General features: G+C 46.9%; 1 protein-coding gene across 2 annotated transcripts in view; it reads right to left on the reverse strand.

The window, feature by feature from the left end:
- The window catches only part of FLI1 (Fli-1 proto-oncogene, ETS transcription factor), a 111,241-nt gene extending 88,597 nt beyond the window's left edge, over positions 1-22,644 (reverse strand). The window contains exon 1 of one of the 2 annotated variants that reach the window (XM_033171589.1): positions 22,564-22,644. In XM_033171589.1, the coding sequence (XP_033027480.1) occupies positions 22,564-22,602 (39 nt within the window). In that variant the 5' untranslated portion in view covers positions 22,603-22,644. Of the gene's footprint in view, positions 1-22,536 lie in introns of both variants that reach the window. The other variant, XM_033171588.1, reaches the window with a different exon arrangement.
- Between the last annotated feature and the right edge of the window lie 823 nt (positions 22,645-23,467).

Here is a 23,467-nt window from a genome sequence, read left to right on the forward strand (position 1 = left end):
CATTGTTTGCCATCGAGTTTAATAAGCTAAGAGTGCCATCCTATGCATGTCTACTCAAAGACCACGGAATCCAATAGAGCTTACTCCTAGTTAACAGGGTGATCCTAAGCGTGCTTCCCTGTAAGCAAGTCCCACGGGCTTCAGTGCGATTTACTCCTTTGTAAATTTGTTTCGGATTCCAGCCTGACCGGAGGATTGCAGCTTTGCAACGCGACCCTAACCATGTCTGCTCAAAGGTAAATCCTATTAAATGAAATAGGGTTTACTCCCAAGTAAGCGGAGCTAGGACTACAGCCCTTCTGGGGACCCCTGTTCTTTATTTTCTGCACCTTCTTCTCAATAATACAGCATTTGTACTACGGAATGGTTCCTGGAGCCACGAACTGACCTCTTGAGCAACCTGTTTGGATGATATCCTAGTCAGCACTGCAGCCAATCGGCATTTTAACGTTTTTTGCGTTGCAGGACAGCTTAGATGCAGAGGCATTCCAACGATGCTTACTCGGAAGTAAAGGGTTCCTGAGTTCTCCCAAGTGTGGAGAGACGTTTGCTCATTTCAAGTGTGCGGGACCGTGCCAAATTTACTGCGTTTGGGGGTCTGGGACAGTTTTAGGACAGATTCACATGCGGGCCAAGCAACTGATGTAGTTACTTTTGTAGTATATCTATATTTAAGGAGACGCTTAATTTCGAGTAGGCCTGTGTTTTCTATTACGAAACAACCCACCCCCCCCCCCGCTTACGACTAGGTGCAAGGGACATAGGAGACGTCCCTAGCCGGTTTTGATGGTGGAAATAGGTCTGAGACTCAGGGCGGACGGTGAGGGGACCCAATGTCAAAAAAAGGATTGAAAAGAAGTCTGATCCTCTCTCTGCCTCTTTTCTCGCAGCCCAAACCTGTGACTAGGCAGGTTTACTCATAAGTAAATCCTCAACGGAGCTCAGTCCCACGGAAGTCCCGCCTTACCGGACTAGATGATCCTTGGGGTCCCTTCCAACTCTAGAGTTCTATGATTCTACTCAATGGGACCTACTTTCAAGTAAAAGTACACAGGATCGCGCGACCGGCCAGCAGAACCCGGACGAAAGCCCGATTTGTTTCTGATTTCTCTCTGGGATATTCCCTGCAGGATCTGGAATTTCAAGGTCTGGCAGAGCGTTTCCATCGAACCAATATATATACGGTATGAGAATGATCTGGACAAGCTCCCCAAACACTCAAAGCCATGCACTGTTCAAACAAATCTCTCTCCCTCCCAAAGTAGCCCCAACATCCAACACTTCCACCGTTCTTGTGCAACAGAGAAGAATGGAAAGGCGCGCGGGGGGGTGGGGTCACTGGGTGGGGTTGTCTTCCAAGGAAATGGAGCAGAAATTGGAAAAGGAGTTTTCCCCACACGCAGCCTCAGTCCCCCCCCCCCCGCAGCTCACTGTCAACATCTTTCTCTACAGCCCCCCCCCTCCACAAAAGATGGTTACCTCATGCAAGGTCCAGCCTTTCCTCCCCCCCCTTCCGGTTTTGTTAGTCCAGCCAGTGTGTGTGTGTTTCTGTCTGAAGCAGAAGCCCAAGTCCCTTTGCCCCTCCCGTCCAGAAGGGGAGGTTTGTTTAGGATGCCGCGCACGCGGAGGCGCGGCGCCCGGATAGTTGGATGTTTGACTTCCTCGGCGGCGGAGAAGCCTCCCTGGCCCCTCCGTGTCCTCCAAAAATCAGCCCCCATCCATTCCACTCCACTCACCCCACCCAGTCGGGGTCTCCCGCCTTGCCAGCCAGCCAGTCAGCCAGCCAAAGAGGCTGTCTCGTGTGGGGTGGGGGGCCAATACTGGGGACAAGAGACCACCGCCTCCCCCTGCCCCGCCGCCTTGTCTCCTTTTTAAAATCCGAGCGCGGCTCTGCCGCGGTGTCCCCGGAGAGCAGCCCACATCTGGATGCTGCTAGCGGGGTCAGGTCCCCTCCGCCCGGGGCCACGGGGGCTGGCTGGCAGGCCGCGCAAAGGCACCAGGCTTAACCCTTGGCTGGCCGGCTGCTTGTCTCTATTAACCAACAATTTCCCTCCCTCCGCTTCACCACGACATGGCAAACTCCAGTGGGGGAGAAGGGAGGAGAAGGGAGGAGAAGGGAGGACCCCCCCCCCACAGAATCCTCTTCTGACCCAGATGTCGCTTTCTTAATGTTTGCAACCCGAACCAATGCGTGCTTGTTCAGAAGAACCATTGGATCGGGGGAGTTTACTTTCGAGTAGATGTGCACAGCAGCGCAGTCCAATTCTAAATAGCATCGGTGGGGAAAACAAGTTTTCTATGTGTTGGAAGACGCACAGAGTGGCTGGGGGAACCCAGTCAGATGGGCCTGGTACTATTATTATTATTATTATTATTATTATTATTATTAAGCAATGTCTATGTCGACTGAGAAGAGCAAGCCATCCCGGTCGCTGCCTGGATGTGTTTGTGCGCCTTGAGAAGCGAATATACTGACCTTCAGGTGACCTGAGGTCGCCTGCCATTAAAACCTGGCCGCGAATGTCAAAATCTGAAATCCAGAAAGTTTGTGGAAATGATCCGAGCCGAAGAGAGGGCTAGAAAGCGCTCCGAAAGGGGTCGTCTTCCAGCGATCTGGGCTCCTCTGCCCTTCATACTGGAAGCCGAGATTTGAACCAATTCCCTTTCGGAGTTAAGTTCTAATAAAACGCGGGTGTGGACAAGGGGAGCACCAGAAGGGATCAGGCCGCCTGTTATGCCCCCCCAAAGCCAACAAGAAAAGAATTGGGGTGTCTTTGACAAGTAAAAGGCAGACGAACGTTGGAACCCTTGAGATTCTCACCTCCTTTATACGCTTTACTGGCCGAGGGAGCCAGCGTACAGCTTCAGGGTCATGTGGCCAGCATGACTAAGCCACTTCTGGTGAACCAGAGCAGCGCACAGAAACGCCTTTTACCTTTCCGCCAGAGCGGTACCTATTTATCTACTTGCACTTCTGCTAGGTGGGCAGGAGCTGGGACCGAGCAATGGGAGCTCACCCCGTCCTGGGGATTCGAACCGCCGACCTTCTGATCGGCAAGCCCTAGGTTCAGTGGTTTAACCCACAGCACCACCCGCGCATACACACACACACACACACACACACACACACACACACACATATGTATAGTGATCAACCCAACGAAGGGACGGGATTGGCCGATAGCTCCCCCCAATCCCGGCTCTTTCTTGGATTGATCACTTCCAGCAATTCCTTCATTCTGCCCGTTTGCGTCGGCAAGTCTCCCTCACCTGCAGGAAGATCAGGAGCTAAGCGCAGCCTCAGAGTTAGGCTGCTGAAACCCCATTGACATCAATGAGATCTAAGCCGCCGAGTCGGCGCTGGATCTCCTCAGAGAGGACGCAGCAAGATCCTGAGCTAGCTGACAGGCCACTGCGCACAGTCAGTCACAGCCAGGCTAGGCACGGCTACTCCGAAGTAAGTCCCGTGGACTTCAACGAAACATACTTTCAGGCCGCATCCTTCTCGCAGGCCCAAGAGGTCTGGCTGAAGACTGGCGAAAGATCCTAATCACCCTAAAGTACAAGCGGCATTTCCCGCTTGTCAACTGCGGGAACATTCAGCGAAGTAAACGGGGATACCGGTAGTAGCGAGGGAGGTAAATGGACAAGGAACTCTTTCCGAGCCTTTCTTGATGCCTCTGATGAACCCGGGCCGGCGGCTGCCTTCCGTTCTTCATGCAGCAGCTGGAATACAATTTTTGCAAACTCTCAATTCGACCTTTTGTTTCTGTTTTGTCTCTATTCAAGAGTCCGCCGTGACGATTTACGACTTAATAGGGGTGCCAAGGGATATTTGGAAACAATTTTTTTAAATGTCAGGATAGGTTTCCCCTCTCTCTCTCTTTTTAAAAAGATATTACTGGGGGCCGGGGGAGCGAGCAGCATATCACAATGAAATTTTAAAATAAGATATTCAACAAACTTCGCAAATCAGTTAAAATGAGCGCAAAACCATCCTACTCATTTTGCTGACTTAGAAATAAATGCCATCTATTTCGATGGGACTTACTTTCGAGTAAGCATGCCTAGGAATGGTGGGAAGCCTCTTTCCTCGAAGGCTTTCCCTTTCAATCCGGCGCTTAGTTCCCCCCGCGCCTCTCCGGATGGCTCTCAAACGCCAGACTGGGCGTGGCTTACTTTGCATAGGATCCGGCTGTAGAGGAGCTCCAGAAAATATGGGATCACCGGCGGTCAGTATTTAATACCGTTGTTCAATCAATCAATCAATCAATCAATCCAAACAGGATACTGGAATCCACCACCCCTTACGCCATTTATCGTTTAACACAACCGTGGACTGCACAAGAACGCGATGATGCTACGGATTCGGTGAGAAATGCTTAGACTGCATCACTGAATCATATAATCACAGAATTCTAGAGTTAGAAGGCACCCCAAGGGGCATCTAGCCCAGCCCCCTGCGATGCATGAATTGTCTCCTGCATCCACAATGAACTCTGTGCTTAGGATCGAACCCTATGCAAGAAAGATACCCCCTTGATACCTCGCTGGTGTCTATGTAAATATCACACACACACTGGGAACATGGACACACACACCCTGCTGCAATCCTATGCCTTCTTACTTTGAACTCCGTAGAGCATCTTGGCAAAAATGCACAGGATCCGAATTCTTTGGAACTAAGTTCCATTGACTGCAGCAGAAATCTGCTTCCAAGTAACTATGCAAAATGCTGGCCGTACTACAGAATTGTCGTTTTTGCAGTAACATTTTGTGCATCTATATACCGCAGCTCCAAGTATAAGCTACTGATTCCCCAGGCTGAAATTCTATGCATGTTACGCAGAAATCCCCGTGGATCCAAATGAGACTTGCTTCGGGCTCCGCTCTTCTGGGAAGTCTCCCTTTACCGATCCGATCTGGCTTAAAAAGAAGCCTAGGGAGTCCTCTTTCGCATGCATTATGATTATTATAGAGCACTGTGAACGGACCGGAGGCTTTACAGTTTCAGAAGCGGAAGAGAGAAGTCCTCGCCCCCAAGGAGCTTACAATATAGCTGTCAGCAGTGCGGAAATCAAAGGAGTTTGGAAAGAAGTTATATATTACATTCATTGCTTGCACAATCCAGTCCCCCTAAAATCATTATGGGGGTGGGGGGGCAGTGAACGTCAGACATTTCAGCCGACCCCCGGATGAACGAAGGATCTGGATGCAAGGTTGCCAGAAAAACTGGACGTTCTTCCACTTGGCTTGGATCTGCAAACAGACAGCAGCAGAGAGAGATCCTGGCTCATCATTCACAGATTGAGGGAAAGCCTCTCATTATCTTTGACATAGACAGAATTCCACACCTTGCGCGCGCACACACACACACAAGTCAGTGACATAAACTAAAGACCTCATCCAGAAAGACTGGGGACTTGCTTTCGGCTGAAGTTGGCAAGGTTTGGACTGCAGTCTTCAGCACAACTAGACAGAGTAAACCTTGTTTGTTTGTTTGTTTGTTTGTTAACTCTTCCTTAACAGCTATGAAACAGGCAGTTATTCAGCAGGGGAAGTCCACACACACACACACACACACACACACACACCCCGCCCAGCATGGAGATACAGGTATAGCAATGATAATGAGCCCTTGGGCAAATTAATGTATGCCTAGGATAACAGGCATAAGATTCCTTTGTGTGTGGGGGGGGGGTGCCAACTTGAATAAAACAGGGGGGGGCAGGTAAGCCCCGCTCCACATAATCAAACACAAGGTGTGGCACACTCACACTATTTCAATGGCAATGCCCATCAACTTTGTGGGGAGTAGCCACCTCAAGTATTTTATGGCGGGGAGGCTGGAGTTGCCCCTAGGAGTTGGCTCCCATAGTGGTGGTGGTGGTGGTGGGAGTAGCAACCTCCATAGGTTTTTAGCATTAACAAGGACAAAAAAAACCCCTCACAAAGCAGCACACATATCTCAGCCAAGCAATGGTCCCAACAAAGTAGGAATTTTGCACATGCTCAGAAGCACTGACATCATTAGTTTTCTTACTCCATGCTGGAGCTGTAGTTTAGGTTTTGTCATCTCAAGCTTTTTCTTTTCTTTTCTTTTCTTTTCTTTTCTTTCTTTCTTTCTTTCTTTCAGAATAGATAAGGGATTTCTCTTTAGATACCCCCCCTCTAATCCCAGAATGGGGAGCCCGTGTCCTTCCAGAAGTTGCTGGACTCTCATAATCTCTGGCCGAGGGTCATGTTGGCTGGGGCCGAGGGGATCCAAGAGTCCACCATAGGCTACACATCTGGAAGGCCACATGTAAAAGAGACCCCATTTCGCTCCAATATTGTAAACTTAAAGTGGTTGCGGGAGGAGGGAGGAGGGAGGAGGAAGAGGAGGAGGAAGAAGAAGAAGAAAAAACGAATTCCCAAAAACCAGACTGCAGCACACCAGCTCCAAACGTCTGGCCCCTCGCTTGAGGCCATAATTAATTTGAGATTTATTTTTATTGGAGAGCCCAGTCTCGTCTGACCTTAGCCAAACAAGACTCCAGCTAGACCCTTGATGCGCTTGAATGAAACGGAATATTTCTCCCTCTAACTTCTCTTCAGGCGTCCGTGCCTGCTTTGAATTTGTTCCTCAGACTTCATATATTTGGAGATTTGAAGGAAAGATTTAAGGCTTCCCCCCACACCCTCCCCTAGCATCCCCCTCCCCTACTGAGAAAGGGGGCAGGCGGCGGGGGGGGGGGGAGAGAGAAGTGGCGAGGCAGTCTGGATTGCAAAATGTGCAGAGGAGCTGAAGTCTGTTTTCTTAGAGGTGCATTTTTCTATAAGTCACAGAAATAATGGAACCTTTAGAAGGTCAGCAGAGTTAGTGAATTAACTGAAGGGGGATTTGGTTACTTGGATTCTGGTGTCTGGAAAAGCAGGAGACTTTTGCAGTGTAAAAGCCGATCCCCTGTGCCTATTTTGCTTTCTTGCCTTTTTTTTAAGCTGTTTTCTTTTTAACAGCTTCAGCCTGGTGAATTTTCCAGGATAAATAACGTTGCTCTTTTCTTTAACTCCAAGTGATACCTTTCAAGTATTTTTTAAAAACAATAAAATAAAATAATTTATTGCAGTTGATAATGATTTAAAATAACAAGGTGAAGATTGTCCTCCTAGGATGAAAAAAAGTCGCTAATTTATTTTAAAGCTGTGTGAAAACGGTTCATTCAAATATTTAAAAAGGTTGGCACATATTTTATTTTTTAAATAAGTTTTTGTATTCACTAAAATACATGTTTTAATCTACACTGCTGATTGAAAGGATACAATCCTATACATACATGTCTACTCAGAAATAAGTCCCTCTGAGTTCAGTGGTGCTTACTCCCAAGTAAGTGAGCATAAGGAGTATTTATTTTTCTCTCAAGTCCATTGAGTTTTCCTTGAAGCACTGTAAGTCAGGAATTTAGCAACATGTTTGGCTTAAGGAAGGGAGTGTGGATGTGGATCTAAGAATGAGAATCATGTCAGGCAGCCTTAAGTTTTACCATTTATTGAACCAGCTGTGCTGGCAGAAGAAGGAGCTTTGCAAATTGCACAGGACTTTCCCGGCCCCCTGAAGAGTCTTGTATGGGTCTGGAGAAAAGAAGGGCTTTACAATCTTCTCCTTCCTCCAGATGGACTGAGGATGGTGACTTACTCCAAGTAACACACACAGATGCCACCAAGAAGGACCTGCCACAGCAGATCCCTACTCATTCTCTATTTGACTACCTCCATCCTGGTGTGGGAGGAAAACACTGCAGTGTGTGAGAGAGAGGGGGGGGGAGTGATGGGTGGAGCCAGAAGCAAAAGTGGGTGGGGCAGTGAATGTAAATTTTGCCTTTGCATAATAGGTTAGTTTCGGTTCTCTCTCTCTCTCTCTCTCTCTCTCTCTCTCTCTCTCTCTCTCTCTCTTTCTCTTTCTCTCTGTCTCTCTCCTTCCTAGCTACCATTTAGTCAAGCTAAGAGCACTGGCAGAGGAATGGGGGGGACGGGGGAGCGCACCGCCCCTGGCACCACCAGAGAGGGGGGTACCATTGTGGCTGCCCCCCGACACGCGCCGCGCAACCCCCCCCACCACGCCAGGTGCCCACCTCTGCAGGCGGTGTGCCACACCCCCAGGATGCATGCCACGTCCCCGGGATGTGCAAAACGCCCCCCCCCCGGGATGCACACCAGCCACGCCCCCTGCCTGCCCTCTGCCCCTGGTGCCAGAGCATGCAGCTTTGCCACTGGCTAAGAGACATAATCAGAACAATATTGAGCTCATGGAATCGGAGAGTTGGAAGGGACCCTGAGGATCATCTAGTCAATATCCCTGCAATGCAGGAATATGAAGCTGTCCCACACGGGGATCGAACCTGCAACTGTGGCATTATCAGCACCATGCTCTAAGCAACTGAGCTATCCAGAGTTCAAGGGCACATTCCAGCCAGGAAAAAAACTACAGGGCCAGTGAGGGGTGTGGCTCTGGGAGAGGCCAATTGCTTGTGGTGCCCACTGAGTGTGTCATGTGCCCAGGGCAGATGCCTAGCTTTCATTTATGGGTCCAGGAACACTAGCAGATTCAGAATGAAATGTGTCAACAACAGTTGTTTTAAATTACTTTCTTTTGACCCCCAAGTGCCCAGAAAGAAAATCTGTCAAAATCTTTTTGCTATCTCTACTTTTAGTTAAGTATTTCCATCGATTTCCCTAGCTATACCCATTCCCTCCCCCCACAGTGCAAAGCCTGAACTGGCAAAGACTTGTGGGGAGAAAGGGGCTATCTATGGGCAAGAAAGGGGAACCAGGAGGACAGAGCAACTTTCCTCCTCTGGGCCCTCAGCCACCTGGTCCTTTGCACCCATTCCTGCCCCTGTGAGTACCCCAAATATCAATCACTAACCAGCAAAACATGGAAAACGACTTATGCAACTTTTTCTGTCTCCCAGATGCTTGTTATTAACTGGTGAAATGCTTGTCATTCTGATGAGTGGGGGCAGAGAAAAGGCTGGCATAAGCATATTGCAGGGATCCTGGGGGTCTTTCTCTCCCCACCCCTTCTGGTGCCCAACCCCTTGAAGCCAGTGTTTACCCCATCCCACCAGGGTCCCCCCAGCTGAGCATTTTCCTGTTTTCCATAGAAGTGAATGGCACTCATCTCTTACAGGAGAAGGCAGAAGTGTGTTCCAAGTGATACTACAATGATGGTAAGAGCTGCCCTTGGTGACACACTTTTACTCAGAATTAGTGGGTCTACTCTGTGTAAAAATGACTTGAGTACCACCCCTGGTTTATTGTGGGTTATGCCCCTACTAGAAGGCCTTGCTGTTTGCAAGCTTTTCTTAATTTTGCCCTATAGAACCCAGTGGGATCTATCAAAAAGGGAGTTTGCTTCATCTGCACAACATCACCCTGGGCTCCATATCTTGGTCACAGCAGAGTGTGACAAAAAGACAGAACCCAGAAACAGAGACACTAGCGATGTATCCAGGGCAGGCAGAGACAAGTTTGTTTAGATTGGGACATACTGCAGTTTTGTTTTTTCTCTGATAATTTTTTATTAAAGATTTTCTTGGTTTACAAAAGTTCATGCCTTGTATCTTTTTTCAGGTTGTACAGTCTTTCTTACAGATCAGTTACATTTGTTGTGAGATACTGGTGTTGAGTACAGTATAAGGTTGGGGAAGAAGAGGGGGGAGGGCACGGGTGGGGAGGCATATATATATTCTTTTGCACAGTGTACATGTGGGTTTTTGTGTCACCGTCAACTGGGTAGGTTCTCTTCCTATTCGTTTTTTAGGGGGCAGGGTGTAGTTGGTTGTCTATGGTTGTCTGCAATGGGGTTTGTTTGCATTTGTGAGGGAGGGGAGGGCTTGTTGGTTCAGGTAAGCCAGATTGGTTTGTACGCTGCTGGTGGGTTCTTGTTGTTGTCTTGTTGGGCTGTGTATGTGATAAAGGGGAGCCATACTGGCGTGAAGGTGTCCTCCTCTATTTGTCCCCGTGTCAGTTTCAGTTTATTGGTTAGCATTTCTAGTAAAGCCTCCCCTCTTTCCGGAGGGGAGGGGTTGCGAGCAGGAGCCATTTCCCCGCGTGTGCAGGGGGGGCGTGTTCAACCCCCTGCCTTAGCCCCTCCTTCCTGCCGCGTCATGCCCCATAGCCAGCCAATAGGGCTGGCTGGGGGGCGGTGTCTGGCTGCATTCAAGCAGCCTGGCAAACGCCATCTTACTCAATCTGCTCCCTGCTCCCATCGGGGTGAAGGTGTCCTCTTCTATTTGTCCCCATGTTAGTTTCAGTTTATTGGTTAGCTTTTCTAGTAAGGATGTTTCCCATATAATTTGGTACCACTGGTCCATGTTCATTCCTGACAGGTCTCTCCAGTGTCTGGCTATGAGGCTTTTGGCTGCTGAGAGTAAGGGGTGTTATAAGCTCTGTATAATGTGAGTGGTCTTGGAAGATGTTCAGTACGGCCAGTTCTGGGGTGAGTTCTAATACCTGTTTACAGGGCCGTCTCAAAGGGATCGTGCGCCCTGGCGCGACGATCCCTCGGCGCCCCCGGTGGGCCGCCTCTCCGCCCACCTCCCTCCCGCGCTGGCCGCCCCTCGGGAGGGGGGGTGGGCGAGCGGGGGATGGGGGTGTGGCGCTGCAAGCCGTCCACCCTCCGGCGCCCCAGCTGGAGCGCTGGGAAGGGCGCGCAAAGCCCCGCGCTGCTCCAGCGCCACGTCCATCATCCCCCGAGGGGCGGCCAGCGCGGGAGGGAGGTGGGCGAGCGGGGGATGAGGGGCGTGGCGCTGCATGCCGGCCACCCTCCGGAGCCCCAGCTGGAGCGCTGGCCGCCCCTCGGGGAATGATGGACATGGCGCTGGAGCAGCGCGGGGCTTTGCGCGCCCTTCCCAGCGCTCCAGCTGGGGCTCCGGAGGGTGGCTGGCTTGCAGTGCCAGGCCCCTCAGGGCGGGGGCAGGTTGGGGAGGGGGCGCCCGGTATGCCGGCGGGCTCGCGGGGGCGCCCCTGGGGGGCCTGGCGCCCTGGTGCACCGCGCCACCTGCCCCTATGAATGAGACGGCTCTGCCTGTTTAGTTATTTTGCACATCTCTTGTATGATTGATGTCCAGACGGGTTGGATTTGGGGGCATTCCCACCACATGTGAAGGTATGTGCTTGTGGAGGTGCAGCCTCTCCAGCATTTTGGTGAGGTTCCTGGGTATATCAGCACCAATTTCTGTGGTGTTAAGTACCACCTGTAGGTGAGTTTCAGAGTGAGTTCCCTTCTTTTGGCTGAGATGGATTTAAAGGGAGGTTTAGACCACATTCTAATCCATTGGGTGGGGTTTATTTCATAGCCTATGTCATGTTCCCATTGTTCTTTGATTGTATCAAGGGGGTTTGTAGGATTTTGGAGCAGTATTTGGTATATTGTGGATACCATCCCTTTGTCGTGGCCCTCTGCTGTCAGGAGAAGGTTTTTGAAGGTGTTCAAGGGCCTAGTGGCTGCTGATTTTACTATACTGCAGTTTTGTTGATGGCAGTCTGTGCTGTTCTGTGCTGTCAGATTGCTTCATAGAAATCTCTTGGAATGGTGGTCCAGACTTAACCCAGACAGCATCCACCTGGGCCAGACTGGGCCTACTGAAACAGACAGAAGGAACCTTCTTCCATATGTGGTGGACGTGTCCCAAAGTAAAAGACTTCTGGGAAAAGATTTATAATGAAATGAAAAAAGTGTTGAAAAACACTTTCAAAAAGAAACCAGAAGCCTTTTTACTGGGCATCCTAGGCCAAGATATTTCTAAATGTGATAGAAATTGGTTCATGTATGCCACAACAGCAGCTAGAATTTTGATAGCTAAAAACTGGAAGACAGAAGAATTTCCATCGATAGAAGAATGGCAGATGAAAATGATGGACTATAGGGAGCTCACAGAGATGACTGGGAAACTCCGTGACCAGAGGGACGATGCAGTGGAAGAAGAATGGAAGAAATTTAAATTGTATTTAAAAAATTATTCTATGATTGATAATTAGATATAACTAGGAGAAAAAGCTAAGCTGTAGATGTAAGTAAGGATAAGTTGTTAAGATAGATGATTATAAGTTAAGAAAAATAGATAAGACTAGATATTTAGATAAGTTTTGTTACAAAATATGATTTGGTAAGAGGTTTAGAAGTTACTAAAGATGATAGCTAATTGATGATAATTGATGCTTTTGAATTATGGTGCTGGAGGAGACTCTTGAGAGTCCCATGGACTGCAAGAAGATCAAACCTATCCATTCTTAAAGAAATCAGCCCTGAGTGCTCACTGGAAGGGCAGATCCTGAAGTTGAGGCTCCAGTACTTTGGCCACCTCATGAGAAGGGAAGACTCCCTGGAAAAGACCCTGATGTTGGGAAAGATGGAGGGCACAAGGAGAAGGGGACGACAGAGGATGAGATGGTTGGACAGTGTTCTCGAAGCTACTAACATGAGTTTGGCCAAACTGTGGGAGGCAGTGAAGGATAGGCGTGCCTGGCGTGCTCTGGTCCATGGGGTCACGAAGAGTCGGACACGACTGAACGACTGAACAACAACAACAACAAAGATGATAGACAAGGAACGCAGGAAGAGGAGATAGGAGGAAGTCCATTACAATATGAGGAAGAAATATTAGGTAACAAGATATATATGTATGTGATTTGTTTGTTTTTATGTAATTGTAGGTACGTGTATTTTTTGTACTTTTTGTGTTAAAAAAGGTTTAATAAATATTATTATGTTTAAAAAGCAAACAAACTTGGCCTACTGAGGCAGTCCTTTCCTCTGCCCTGCCTCTACGTAACCCTAGCTGAATATGTAGGAACAGGGTTCTTATCCCCCCCCCCCAACTCTCCCACAATCATGGGCAGAGCCAGCCCTACCGTTAGGCAGAAGATTTTGGGTTTCATAAAAGGACGGTAACTTGTTAGTTATTTAATGTATTGCTACTGTATTTGTATTTCCAAGGGAGAAAAACTTGTGGGACTTTCTGTCCCGGATTCCAAAAGAACTTGGCCAGACTGGAGTACTAAATACCTTCACATGTGGTGTGGGAGACAGTGGGAATTATCCATCATCATCATCATCATCATCATCATCATCATTATTAAAATTTGTATACTATCCTTCATCTGCAGGGTGGTTCACAACATAAAATTACAATATAAGAACCACAAAATACATAATACAAACCAATAACAATAATACAATACAACAACAAACCAGTAACACCCCCCTCCACACACATTTAAAAGGGCACTGGATGTCAAATAGCCAAAGAGGAACATTTTCGCCTGGTGCCTAAAGGTGTATATTGAAGGCGTCAGCCGAACCTCCCTGGCAAGAGCAGTCCACAAATGGGGAGCCACTGCAGAAAAGGCCTGTTCTCATGTAGCCAACCTGCAGACCTCTCATGGCGGAGGCACACAAAGAAGGGCCTCAGAGGATGATTTCAGGGCTTGGGTAGGTTCATACGGAGAGAGGCAATCCTTGCAGTATTGCGGCCCTGAGCCGTTTAAGGCTTTCTGTGTCCACCAGTGCAAGGGCTGTTGCTCTTGTGAACAGGTGAGTTTTGTGATGGCTTGGGACTCGGGCTCGGAATCAGAACCGGAGGAGGCTCAGTCCGCGCTGGATCCTCTGCCGCAGGCATCAGCTGAACCTAGTCTGGGGCCTGATCCTGAAGAGCCTCAGTCTGCTCAGGTTCCCCTGCAACAAGCACCAGCTGGGCCGAGTCAGGGGCCTGAGCCTGTCTTGGCTCCAGGTGCTGAGGATACCTCATTGCTGTCAGCTGGGCCATCAGAGGTTGAGGCGGCCCCTGGGTCTAGCAACCCTCTGGCGTCTCCCGAGCTGCAGAGACTCAGGGATGAGAGAAGGAGGGACCTGAGTACTCACAAGAGGAGTGCTCCCCTTCAGACAGGGTGGTGAGTCATTGGGGGATCAGGACCAGCCATTACCTCGTCAGAAATAAAAGGGTGGTCAGACCCTGCCCCAGGTTGCGAGAGCAACATTGCTGCTTGCCAGATTCTGCCTGTGTTCCTGTTCCTGACCCTGCCTGGATTCCTGCCCTGCACCCTGCCTCGACTTCATTGGACTTCGGAATGGACTTGGACCTCACCTCTTGCATTACCCTCAGGACCAGTGCAAGTTTTGACTTCCCCAACAGAGGAATCCAGAGCTAACGGAAACACACAGTGCACAATCTGTTCTGCAGCATAGTTACCTGTAACCTGCTTATGAGTTTGCTTGTGCAACAACAACGTTCTGCTCACGGAAAGCAACATTCCGCTTGCATAAAATGTTTTGCCACTGAAAGAAGTATCCCACTAAGTGCATTGGGGACAATCCTTTTTGCTTTTCTGCCTCAGGCAGCACAATGTCTCAGACCAACCCTGACCATGTACCCATGATCAAAGAACTGTAGCAAATGCTGTCCTCTGAAAAGTCACCATTAACAAGTCCAGTCATCATTATTGCCAGTGTTGTGTAGCAGTTAGGGAGACAGACTAGGACTTGGGGCATGGGTGTAGGCAGGGTTTTTGTTAGGGGAGGCAGGACTTGGGGGGGCAGAACTGACATGATTGGTCAGTTAGTTAAGTATTTATATTGTTTTACTTTATCTAGGGGGTGGGGGCAGGTGTTCAAATTCCCCACTCAGCCATGCAGCTGACTGTGTTGCCTTGGAACCAGTCACCATCTCTCTGCCTCACCTACTTTGCACAGTTACAGTGGTACCTCGGGTTACATATGCTTCAGGTTACAGACTCCGCTAACCCAGAAATAACGCTTCAGGTTAAGAACTTTGCTTCAGGATAAGAACAGAAATTGTGCTCTGGTGGCGCAGCAGCAGCAGGAGGTCCCATTAGCTAAAGCAGTGCTTCAGGTTAGGAACAGTTTCAGGTTAAGAACGGACCTCCGGAACGAATTAAGTACTTAACCCGAGGTACCACTGTATTGTGAAGGTAAAAGAGGGAATGGGGAGAATCATGTACAACCCAAGGAAGGAAAAATAGGATAGAAATCTAATAATATGTGGAATGGTATCACTCTGTTGTGCGGTCATTTTGCTAGAGGCAGAAGTTCTCTCTGCAAGCCATTGTTATTGCATGACATGACAGAACACAAAACTGATAAAGTGGAAGTGTCACGATTTGTCAGCAGTTGTAATATTTTTCTAGTGAAAACATCAATGTTTCTAGCTAACAACAATTCATTCTCTCTCTCTCTCTCTCTCTCTCTCTCTCTCTCTCTCTCTCTCTCTCTCTCTCTCTCTCTGGCTTTGCAAACCTTCCAGACAGGCCAATGCCAAGAACAAGCCAAATATTGTTTCCATTCACCCTCCATGAATGTGCTTCTTTGTGAGAGACCAAAAACATTATGGCTGTATGAAAACCCATTTTTGAAAAAGCAAGAAATTGCGCACTGAATTCATTCAGATGGGAAACAGGTCCTTTCTCAAGCGTGGTAGAAACACCCAAAGTTGCCTGCTTTGCACCCCTTTCAGACACAGGGGATTTTGAAAGGCGGGATAGATCTGAGTAACGTTGGTCATTACTTCTCAAAAATTACATCTGCAGCACATCCTCCTCTGAACCTCATTTCATCCCTTTTTACAATTTCCTCCCATTTTACAGGCAGGGAACAAAGACCAAGTTGTGACTCAACGCAAATGTCAAGATTCGGAGTGAGTCAGGATTTGAACCCAGCTCTCGCCTTTCTAACATGAATTTTGTCTTCTATTTCAAGGGATATACTTCATTACAGAGGCGGTAAATCTGTGTTCCTTCTGAAGTTCTTGCCTACAGCTCCCCTCACCCCTGACCATTGACCATTCTGGTTTGCAGCTGTTGGAGTCCAGCAAGATCTACATGGCACAGGCTCCTCACTCCTGATTCATTGCATGCAGCCATCCTTAATATTGTATCTACACAACAGAGAGATGACAACAGTCTGGCCAGCTTAAATTCCCATATCAGCCCCAAAGGCCTTCCTAAAACATCATCATCTTTAAGCATTCATATCGCACCTCTGGAGTGTTGTTGACATGCAATAATAGCTCGTTTCACTTTCCTGCAGGGTCCTAGGCTGTTTCAAACTGAAATACGATGCAGCCAATTCTGCCTCTCAAAGAAGAGCCAAAGTGCACCCCTCAAATCGCAGCATTTTCAATATGCAACATGGACATCAAACTTGTAACTCAGTGTCAACCCTCACGCAATGGCCATCATTCAGTAAAACATGGGTGGGGAATCTTAGACCCTGAATGTAGCCCTCCATACCTGTCTATCTGGCCCCTGAGATGCTCCCCAGGCCACATCCTTCACTGACCTTGCCCCCCCCCATCTTTTTGCCTGGCTGGGATGTGTCCTTGAACTCTCATCATGCCTCTTGCTTGTCTGCCTGGAGGACAGAGAGGGTTGTTTGAGTGTGATAAGCTAGCCTGCTGTACAAGAGTAACTTTCATATTCATTGCCCCACCTACTTTAGTCTCTGGCTCCACCCACCATGAGTATGTGAGCCCTGGAAGCCTGCCCAGAAGGGAACGAGGCTCTCAGGTTGAAAAAGGTTCCCCCTTCCTACAATAAAATGTATCAAGTGGGTCCCAAAGCAAAGCCAAACATTTGCTTACACCACTTCAATCCATTTTGTATTCAAAAGGGCTTTCTTCTTATTTCTGGCTACATGACCAACCAATCGGAGATCACATAGCCAGAGGGATGATGTTATGTACTGAGTTGAATAGGATCCAAAATGCAGCAGTCTGATTGGTCCTAGAACAATAGGATTGAGATTGCAGCAGTCTGACTGGTCCCAGAACAATAGGATTGAGATTGCAGCAGTCTGATTGGTCCCAGAACAATAGGATTGAGATTGCAGCATTCTGACTGGTCCCAGAACAATAGGATTGAGATTGCAGCAGTCTGATTGGTCCCAGAACAATAGGATTGAGATTGCAGCAGTCTGATTGGTCTGCAGGAGCCACCCAATCCAGCTCCAGGTGGAAGTGAATCCGCACTCCGATTGGCATACAGGAGTATCCCGGAATTAGCCAATCACGTGGGGCCCATTGTGTAAATAGTGTATATAAAGCAAACGTTTTGGGGGAACTGCATTCCTCGCTACTAAGAGCTGAATAAAGAGCATGAAATTCACATTTGACTCTGAGTATATTTCAGATGATGATGTCACAAACAGTTCTGGCTACCTGTTGGAGGGTGACATCATGAAGGCAAATCAGAGATGGTCATGCATCTCTTCATTACTACAAACAGGTGAATATTTTCATGTCGTTTTGAAAGACCCTCTTAACAGCCTCCAAAGTGAGAAGGCATGATTCACAGGAGGACATTATTATTTTTCCATGAAACGCCTCTCCCTCCACCCCAATTACTATCATCGTATGTGGCCATCTTATATTCAAATTGACGCTCTTTTCTTTTTTCACCTGACTGCAGTCGATTTAGGAAGAGGGGGTTGCACCTGGTCAAACTCTTGGTCCATCTCTTCCAGTAACTTCTGTGCAGTAGCTGGCAACAACAGCTCTCTGGTTTTTCACACAATCTCATCCAAGTATGAGTCCCCCTACAGATCCAGCACTCCCACAGTAGCCTCAAGCAGAACCCCTGTTCCCAGGCCTGCCTGGGGCAAGGGAAGCAGTTGGATTCAGTAGCTTAAATATGTACAGTAAATCCACAACTTACGCATGATCTACATATGCGATTGCAACTTTGCCTGAGTGGTGGGAAAATAAATAAATGAAGAGAAGGGACAGTCAGAAGGGGGCCATCCGAGATCTCACAAAGGCCCCACGAGATCTCTTGCAACCTTCCCAGAGCCCAGTAAGCAAGGCAAGAGGGCATACAAAGCTCTTTTGGCACTGGATTTTCCTGCCACAGAATAAGGCTTGCTTACAGCGATCTGGGAAGGTCATGTAAGAATGTAAGACCTCTTGAAGGCTGTGGTGTGGTAGGCTCCTGCAAGGTGTCCCGTGAGCTTCCCACAGACTTCCGAGGGTCTCGTTCAACCTTCCCAGAGCCTGATAAGGTAGGGATGGTCAACGCAGGGGCAGTTCCAGGAGTCTTTGCACAATTTTATTTGCTCGCAGACCCCCAGAATGTAAGTTACATAACCCCTGTGCAAGTTGCATTGCCTACAGTGCTTCAATTTCCCCAGGAAGTCCCTTTCTAAACAACTGGCAGACCGCGCTTGACACCCTATGCCTGCTTGAGATGAAGCTTCAGTATGAAGACAGGATTCTTCAGAGCCAGGAGAAGCAAGAGCAGAAGGAAATGGAGGAGGACAGGTGAGGCTGATAGGATCTGGGCATGAATTCTTGGCATTCAGCATTGGCTTTTTGCAAGTCTCTCATTTCAAAATGCATTAAGCGTGCCTGCCTTCCACCAAGTCAGACCAGCTCTTCTACTCAAGATCTAAAATTAGTGACTGGAAGGATGCCCCTATCGTGATGGAAGGCCCAGGAAGAACCATAACTGTTTCCCCAAACCTGGAAAATAGTTTACAGTTATTTCTGATCTGGATTACAAAAAAAAAGTTACCGGTATGTTGTTCCCCCAATGATGTCATAAGAAGCGGAATATGGTCCAATCCCTTCCTCCAATCCTGCACCAGGAAGTCTTAAGCGCTCTTCCTGCACTCCTGATCTAATTGACTCCCAGTCCACCTCTTTTTTTTCTTTACAGCCAGATGGGCAGGGTATTATTATTATTATTATTATTATTATTATTATTATTATTATTATTATTATTACACCCCCATCCCCAGATTGCTGCTTCAGCTGCATATCAGGCTCCAGGAGCACTGGGAAATGTGATTTTCCCAGTGCTACCAATGCATGTGAGTGGATAAATTCTATTTCTCAGAGGGGAAGCAGGGGGGACATAGGCTTCCCTTCCTCCCTCTTTCCACTGCCTATGGAGCAGCAACAAATTTAAGCAGAGGCAGGCGTGGATGGAAGGCATCCTGTCTGGAGAAGGACACCAGAGTCATGACTCTCACCTCATACTGAGGAAAGCATTATGAGCCTACTGAGGTTTGCATTCTGGAGCCAGGAAATACAGATTTTGGCAGCATTACTCGTTTTGACGCCAGAAATAGCTGGGACCATCTGCATGCAAAGCGCAGGCACTGGCTCCAAGGACCAGCAAATCTGTCAATTTCACTTTCCCTCGGTTCAGTTCTACCTGTTTCTACATCAGTTTGTGAATTATTATTTTTTAAGTCCTCATGAAAAATTCACCAGCGTTTTAGTGTGAAATTTTCTCTCTTTTTTTAAACAAGGTCGTTTCTCCTAATACAATGTATTTTTTCACCTCGCTTTCACTAATATGTGCATTTTTATGCACACATACCCTTAAAATGTGCATGTTTAGTACACATTACCCTGGCGAGATGGTTGGACAGTGTTCTGGAAGCTACTAACCTCCACTGCAGGAGGCAGGGGAAGACAGGAGTACCTGGCGTGCTCTGGTCCATGGGGTCACGAAGAGTCGGACACGACTAAACAGCAACAACAACTTGGCTGTGAAACTGCCTTGGAAAATTTGGCAGTTTACCAACTTCAGAAGACGGTTCTGTGTTTTGGGTTCACATATTGTTTTGTTGCTGTTGTTGTTCAGTCGTTCAGTTGTGTCCGACTCTTCATGACCCCATGGACCAGAGCACGCCAGGCACGCCTATCCTTCACTGCCTCCCGCAGTTTAGCCAAACTGGGTCAAATTCCTCCCCCATTCCATAACTCCCTTCAACTCTAATGGGACTTCCAAGTAATCATGCATAGGGTCCAGCTCCATAGGGGATAAGACTGGCTCAGCTCTGTGGGGTCTCTGTCTTTGGATGCTATTGATTTCCATGTTTATAAGGAACCATGTCATGAAGATCAGATCCCGGCCTGGCAAAATGGAAAGGGGCAAATTCTGCGTCAGGTACGGGTTTTATCACAGCCTCCTCCTCCACCTCTGCTTTTTCAGACAAGTAAAAGTAGCAGCAGTCTACATGTTAAATTCTTGTACGGGCTGCAAGCTGGTTTAAAATGTGTAATCCAGATGTCGCAGGCCTGGTTTGTTTACATTCTTCGGCACTGTTTTGGGGAGGCGGGGGGAAACCCCATATATATAATGTAAAATATGATGCTGGGCTCAAATGAGCTTAACAAAAACAAACCCAAAAATCCTGATCTGCAAATCTTGGATCCCACAATGCATGAGGACAGGCAGCCTAAAAAAGGCAGGCAAGTGAGATCCTGATAAAGACTGTTCTCCAAATTTCACATTGTAAGTGCAGTTCAGTGCAAAAGTAAAACAAAACAAGTTATTTTGTTTGTGATTCAGCACAGGAACTGCTCTTCACATCATCCACTGGCATAAAGAACATATGATGAGTCTGTTGAATCAGGTCAATGGTCCATCTAGTTCAACATCCTCACAGTGGGCAGCCAGATGTCCACTATGGGAACCCCACAAGCTCAAGAGCCCTCTCCCGTCCTGTAGTTACCAACAACTGGCATTCAGAAGGCCAAGTTGAGCCATTGTGGCTAGCAGCCATGGGTAGCCCTCTCCTCCTCCATGAATTGGCCTAATCCTCTTTTAAAACCACCCAAGTCGGTGGCCGTCACTGCCTCCTGTGGCAGCGAGTTCCACAGTTAAACTTTGCGCTGTGTGAAGGAATTTATTTTCTCTGTCCTGAATCTTTCAACATTCAACTTCATTGGCTGTTCACAAGTTCTAATGTTACGAGACAGAGAAAATCTTGCCCCTAACCTCTCTCTCCGTGCCATGCATGATCTTGCAAACTTCTGTCATATCCCCTCTTACTTGCCTTTTCTCTAAATCAAAAAGTCCCAAATACAGCAACCTTTCTTCATAGGGGAGCCACTTCATCCCTATGATCATTCTGGTTGCCTTTTTCTGCACTCTTCCTAACTCTACAATATCCTTCCTGAGGGGAGACAACCAGAACTGTGAACCGTCTTCCAAATGTGGTCGCACCATAGATTTGTATAATGGCATTATGATACTGGTAAGTTTTCTTTTCAATTCCTTTCCCCATGATGCCTAACATGGAATTTGCCTTTTGCATGACGGTGGCCGCATGCTGTGTCGAGCTTTTTACTACTTCTATATAAAAGCCCTCCTTATACATATATATAAATAAAATAGAAAATTCTTTCCAGTAGCACCTTAGAGACCAACTGAGTTTGTTCTTGGTATGAGCTTTCGTGTGCATGCACACTTCTTCAGCATGCACACGAAAGCTCATACCAAGAACAAACTCAGTTGGTCTCTAAGGTGCTACTGGAAAGAATTTTCTATTTTGTTTTGACTATGGCAGACCAGCACGGCTACCCACCTGTAACTGGAAATATATATAAATATTATTTTTCAGTTCTTCAAATTAACAATAATCATCGCCATCAAATACATACAGGTGAAACTCGAAAAATTATAATATCGTGGAAAAGTCCATTTATGTAAGCAATTGTTTTCATTAGCCACTGTAGTTTACTGGTAATATATGAGATAGACTCATGACATGCATAGCGAGATATGTCAAACCTTTGCTTGTTATAATTGTGATGATTATGGCGCACAGCTGATGAAAACCCCAAAGTTGAAATTTTTAATTTGGGGTTCTCATCAGCTGTATGCCATAATCATCACAATTATAACAAATAAAGGCTTGACATATCTCGCTTTGCATGTCATGAGTCTATCTCATATATTAGTTTCACCTTTTAAGTTGAATTACTGAAAGAAATGAACCTTTCCACGATATTCTAATTTTTCGAGTTTCACCTGTTTAGACTTCCCTCCTCCCCTTCCTTGGTTTCTTATACAAACATTTTCAAAACTGCATCTCCTCCTTAACTCCTTTTGTTTATTACTCTCTATATTTCTTCCAAAATCACCTTTTAAGTGCTAGATTTTAAATTAATCCTGCTAATGTATTTAATTGTTTGCAGTAATTTTTTTCAGATAATCCACGTATCTCCCCCATTCTTTGTTAAAGAATCTCTTCTTGATTTTTTAATCTTCCCGTAAGCTTTGCCATATAAAGGTTCCCCCTTAGCACCTGTCAAAAGGATGGGCAATTTGTTAGTGGAACCCCAAATGCGACAAGAACATTTCCCATCATCGCACCAGATTTGGTTTCTAGACTTGATACCATTTGGGGAAGCATGTATATTATATATGTAAATCTGAGCAACAGGCTGCTGTTTAATAATGTTTGGAACAAGGTTATATAGTTATTCATCAGCACATTACCTTATAGGACTACTTATAGGACTCCAACAAGGCAAAAGGATGAATATGATATATGCCAAGAAACCCCAACTGACTCCTGTAAACACCACGACATTACACAGCTAATGCAAGGTTTTTTTTCATGAAGCTTCCCTAAACTCAGCCATTGTCACAGAGGCTCAGGTCTCACCTTGAAACAAACACATGTGGTTTACTGAATAGGGGGAGGGGGTTGTAAATGGGAGGATTGTAAATGTTTGACATTACCTGTTTAAAGATGCTGTCATGTCTTACCTTGACGTAAGACGAAGTGTCTGGTACCGTCTGGAACATCCTTATCTGTACAGAGATGTTTGAAAGAGCCCCAAAGTTGGCCTGGAAGAGTAATGTATTTTTTTTATTTTTTAAAAAAAATCCAAAACACAAACCTGTTCGATTTTTATAATAAAAACCAGCAAGTTGAGATACAGTTTGAGAGCAGGTTTTAATCCAGGTTTTTATGTCAGAAGAAAGAACAATTTTGGGGAAACCACATGAAATAATAATACTTATCCATTTTGCAGCGTCTCTTTTGAAGGGGCCAGGAGAATAGGGAGGGCAGGGGAGGTGGAAAACTTTGCACTGGATAATTGCACTAAATTTCCCACATCGACAATTCATAATTAAAATAAACTTTTGCATATTCACGCTGAGACTGACTAGGCATCAACATCCAAATTGGAAGGTGTTTTTTGGTGTTGTTGTTTTTTGCAAATTGAAATGCAATTGTACTAAGTTCCTGTTTTCAAAATGACACATGCTAACCCTTTGCAGTCCTTACTGTGGTTTGCACAAACCTTGTTGATTTGAGGGGTTGGGTGTTGCCCATTCATAAACAAATCAATGTCGTGCAAGTCATATATTAGAGTAAGCAGAACCTGTCACCAGAAAGAACAAAGAAACCCAGTTTCTTAATGTCAGCTCCGCTGGTGGAACAAGTAGCTAGCCAGCCAAGGGTCTCCTGCTGTCTCGCATACTTTTTCTGCTGGCCAACCTTTATGACATCATGATGTCATCATTAATAGCGTTTAATAAACTGTTAACATGATTTCTAATAAGGCAAGGGAACAGAACCCAGTGTGTTCACAGCAAAGCCCCCTCACAGTAGTAAAACGAATAGCCTCAGATTATTTGTTTCTACTGATCACTACACACTTCA

Source organism: Lacerta agilis, chromosome 15 (genome assembly GCF_009819535.1).
Source record: "Lacerta agilis isolate rLacAgi1 chromosome 15, rLacAgi1.pri, whole genome shotgun sequence".
Classification (NCBI taxonomy): Eukaryota; Metazoa; Chordata; class Lepidosauria; order Squamata; family Lacertidae; genus Lacerta; species Lacerta agilis.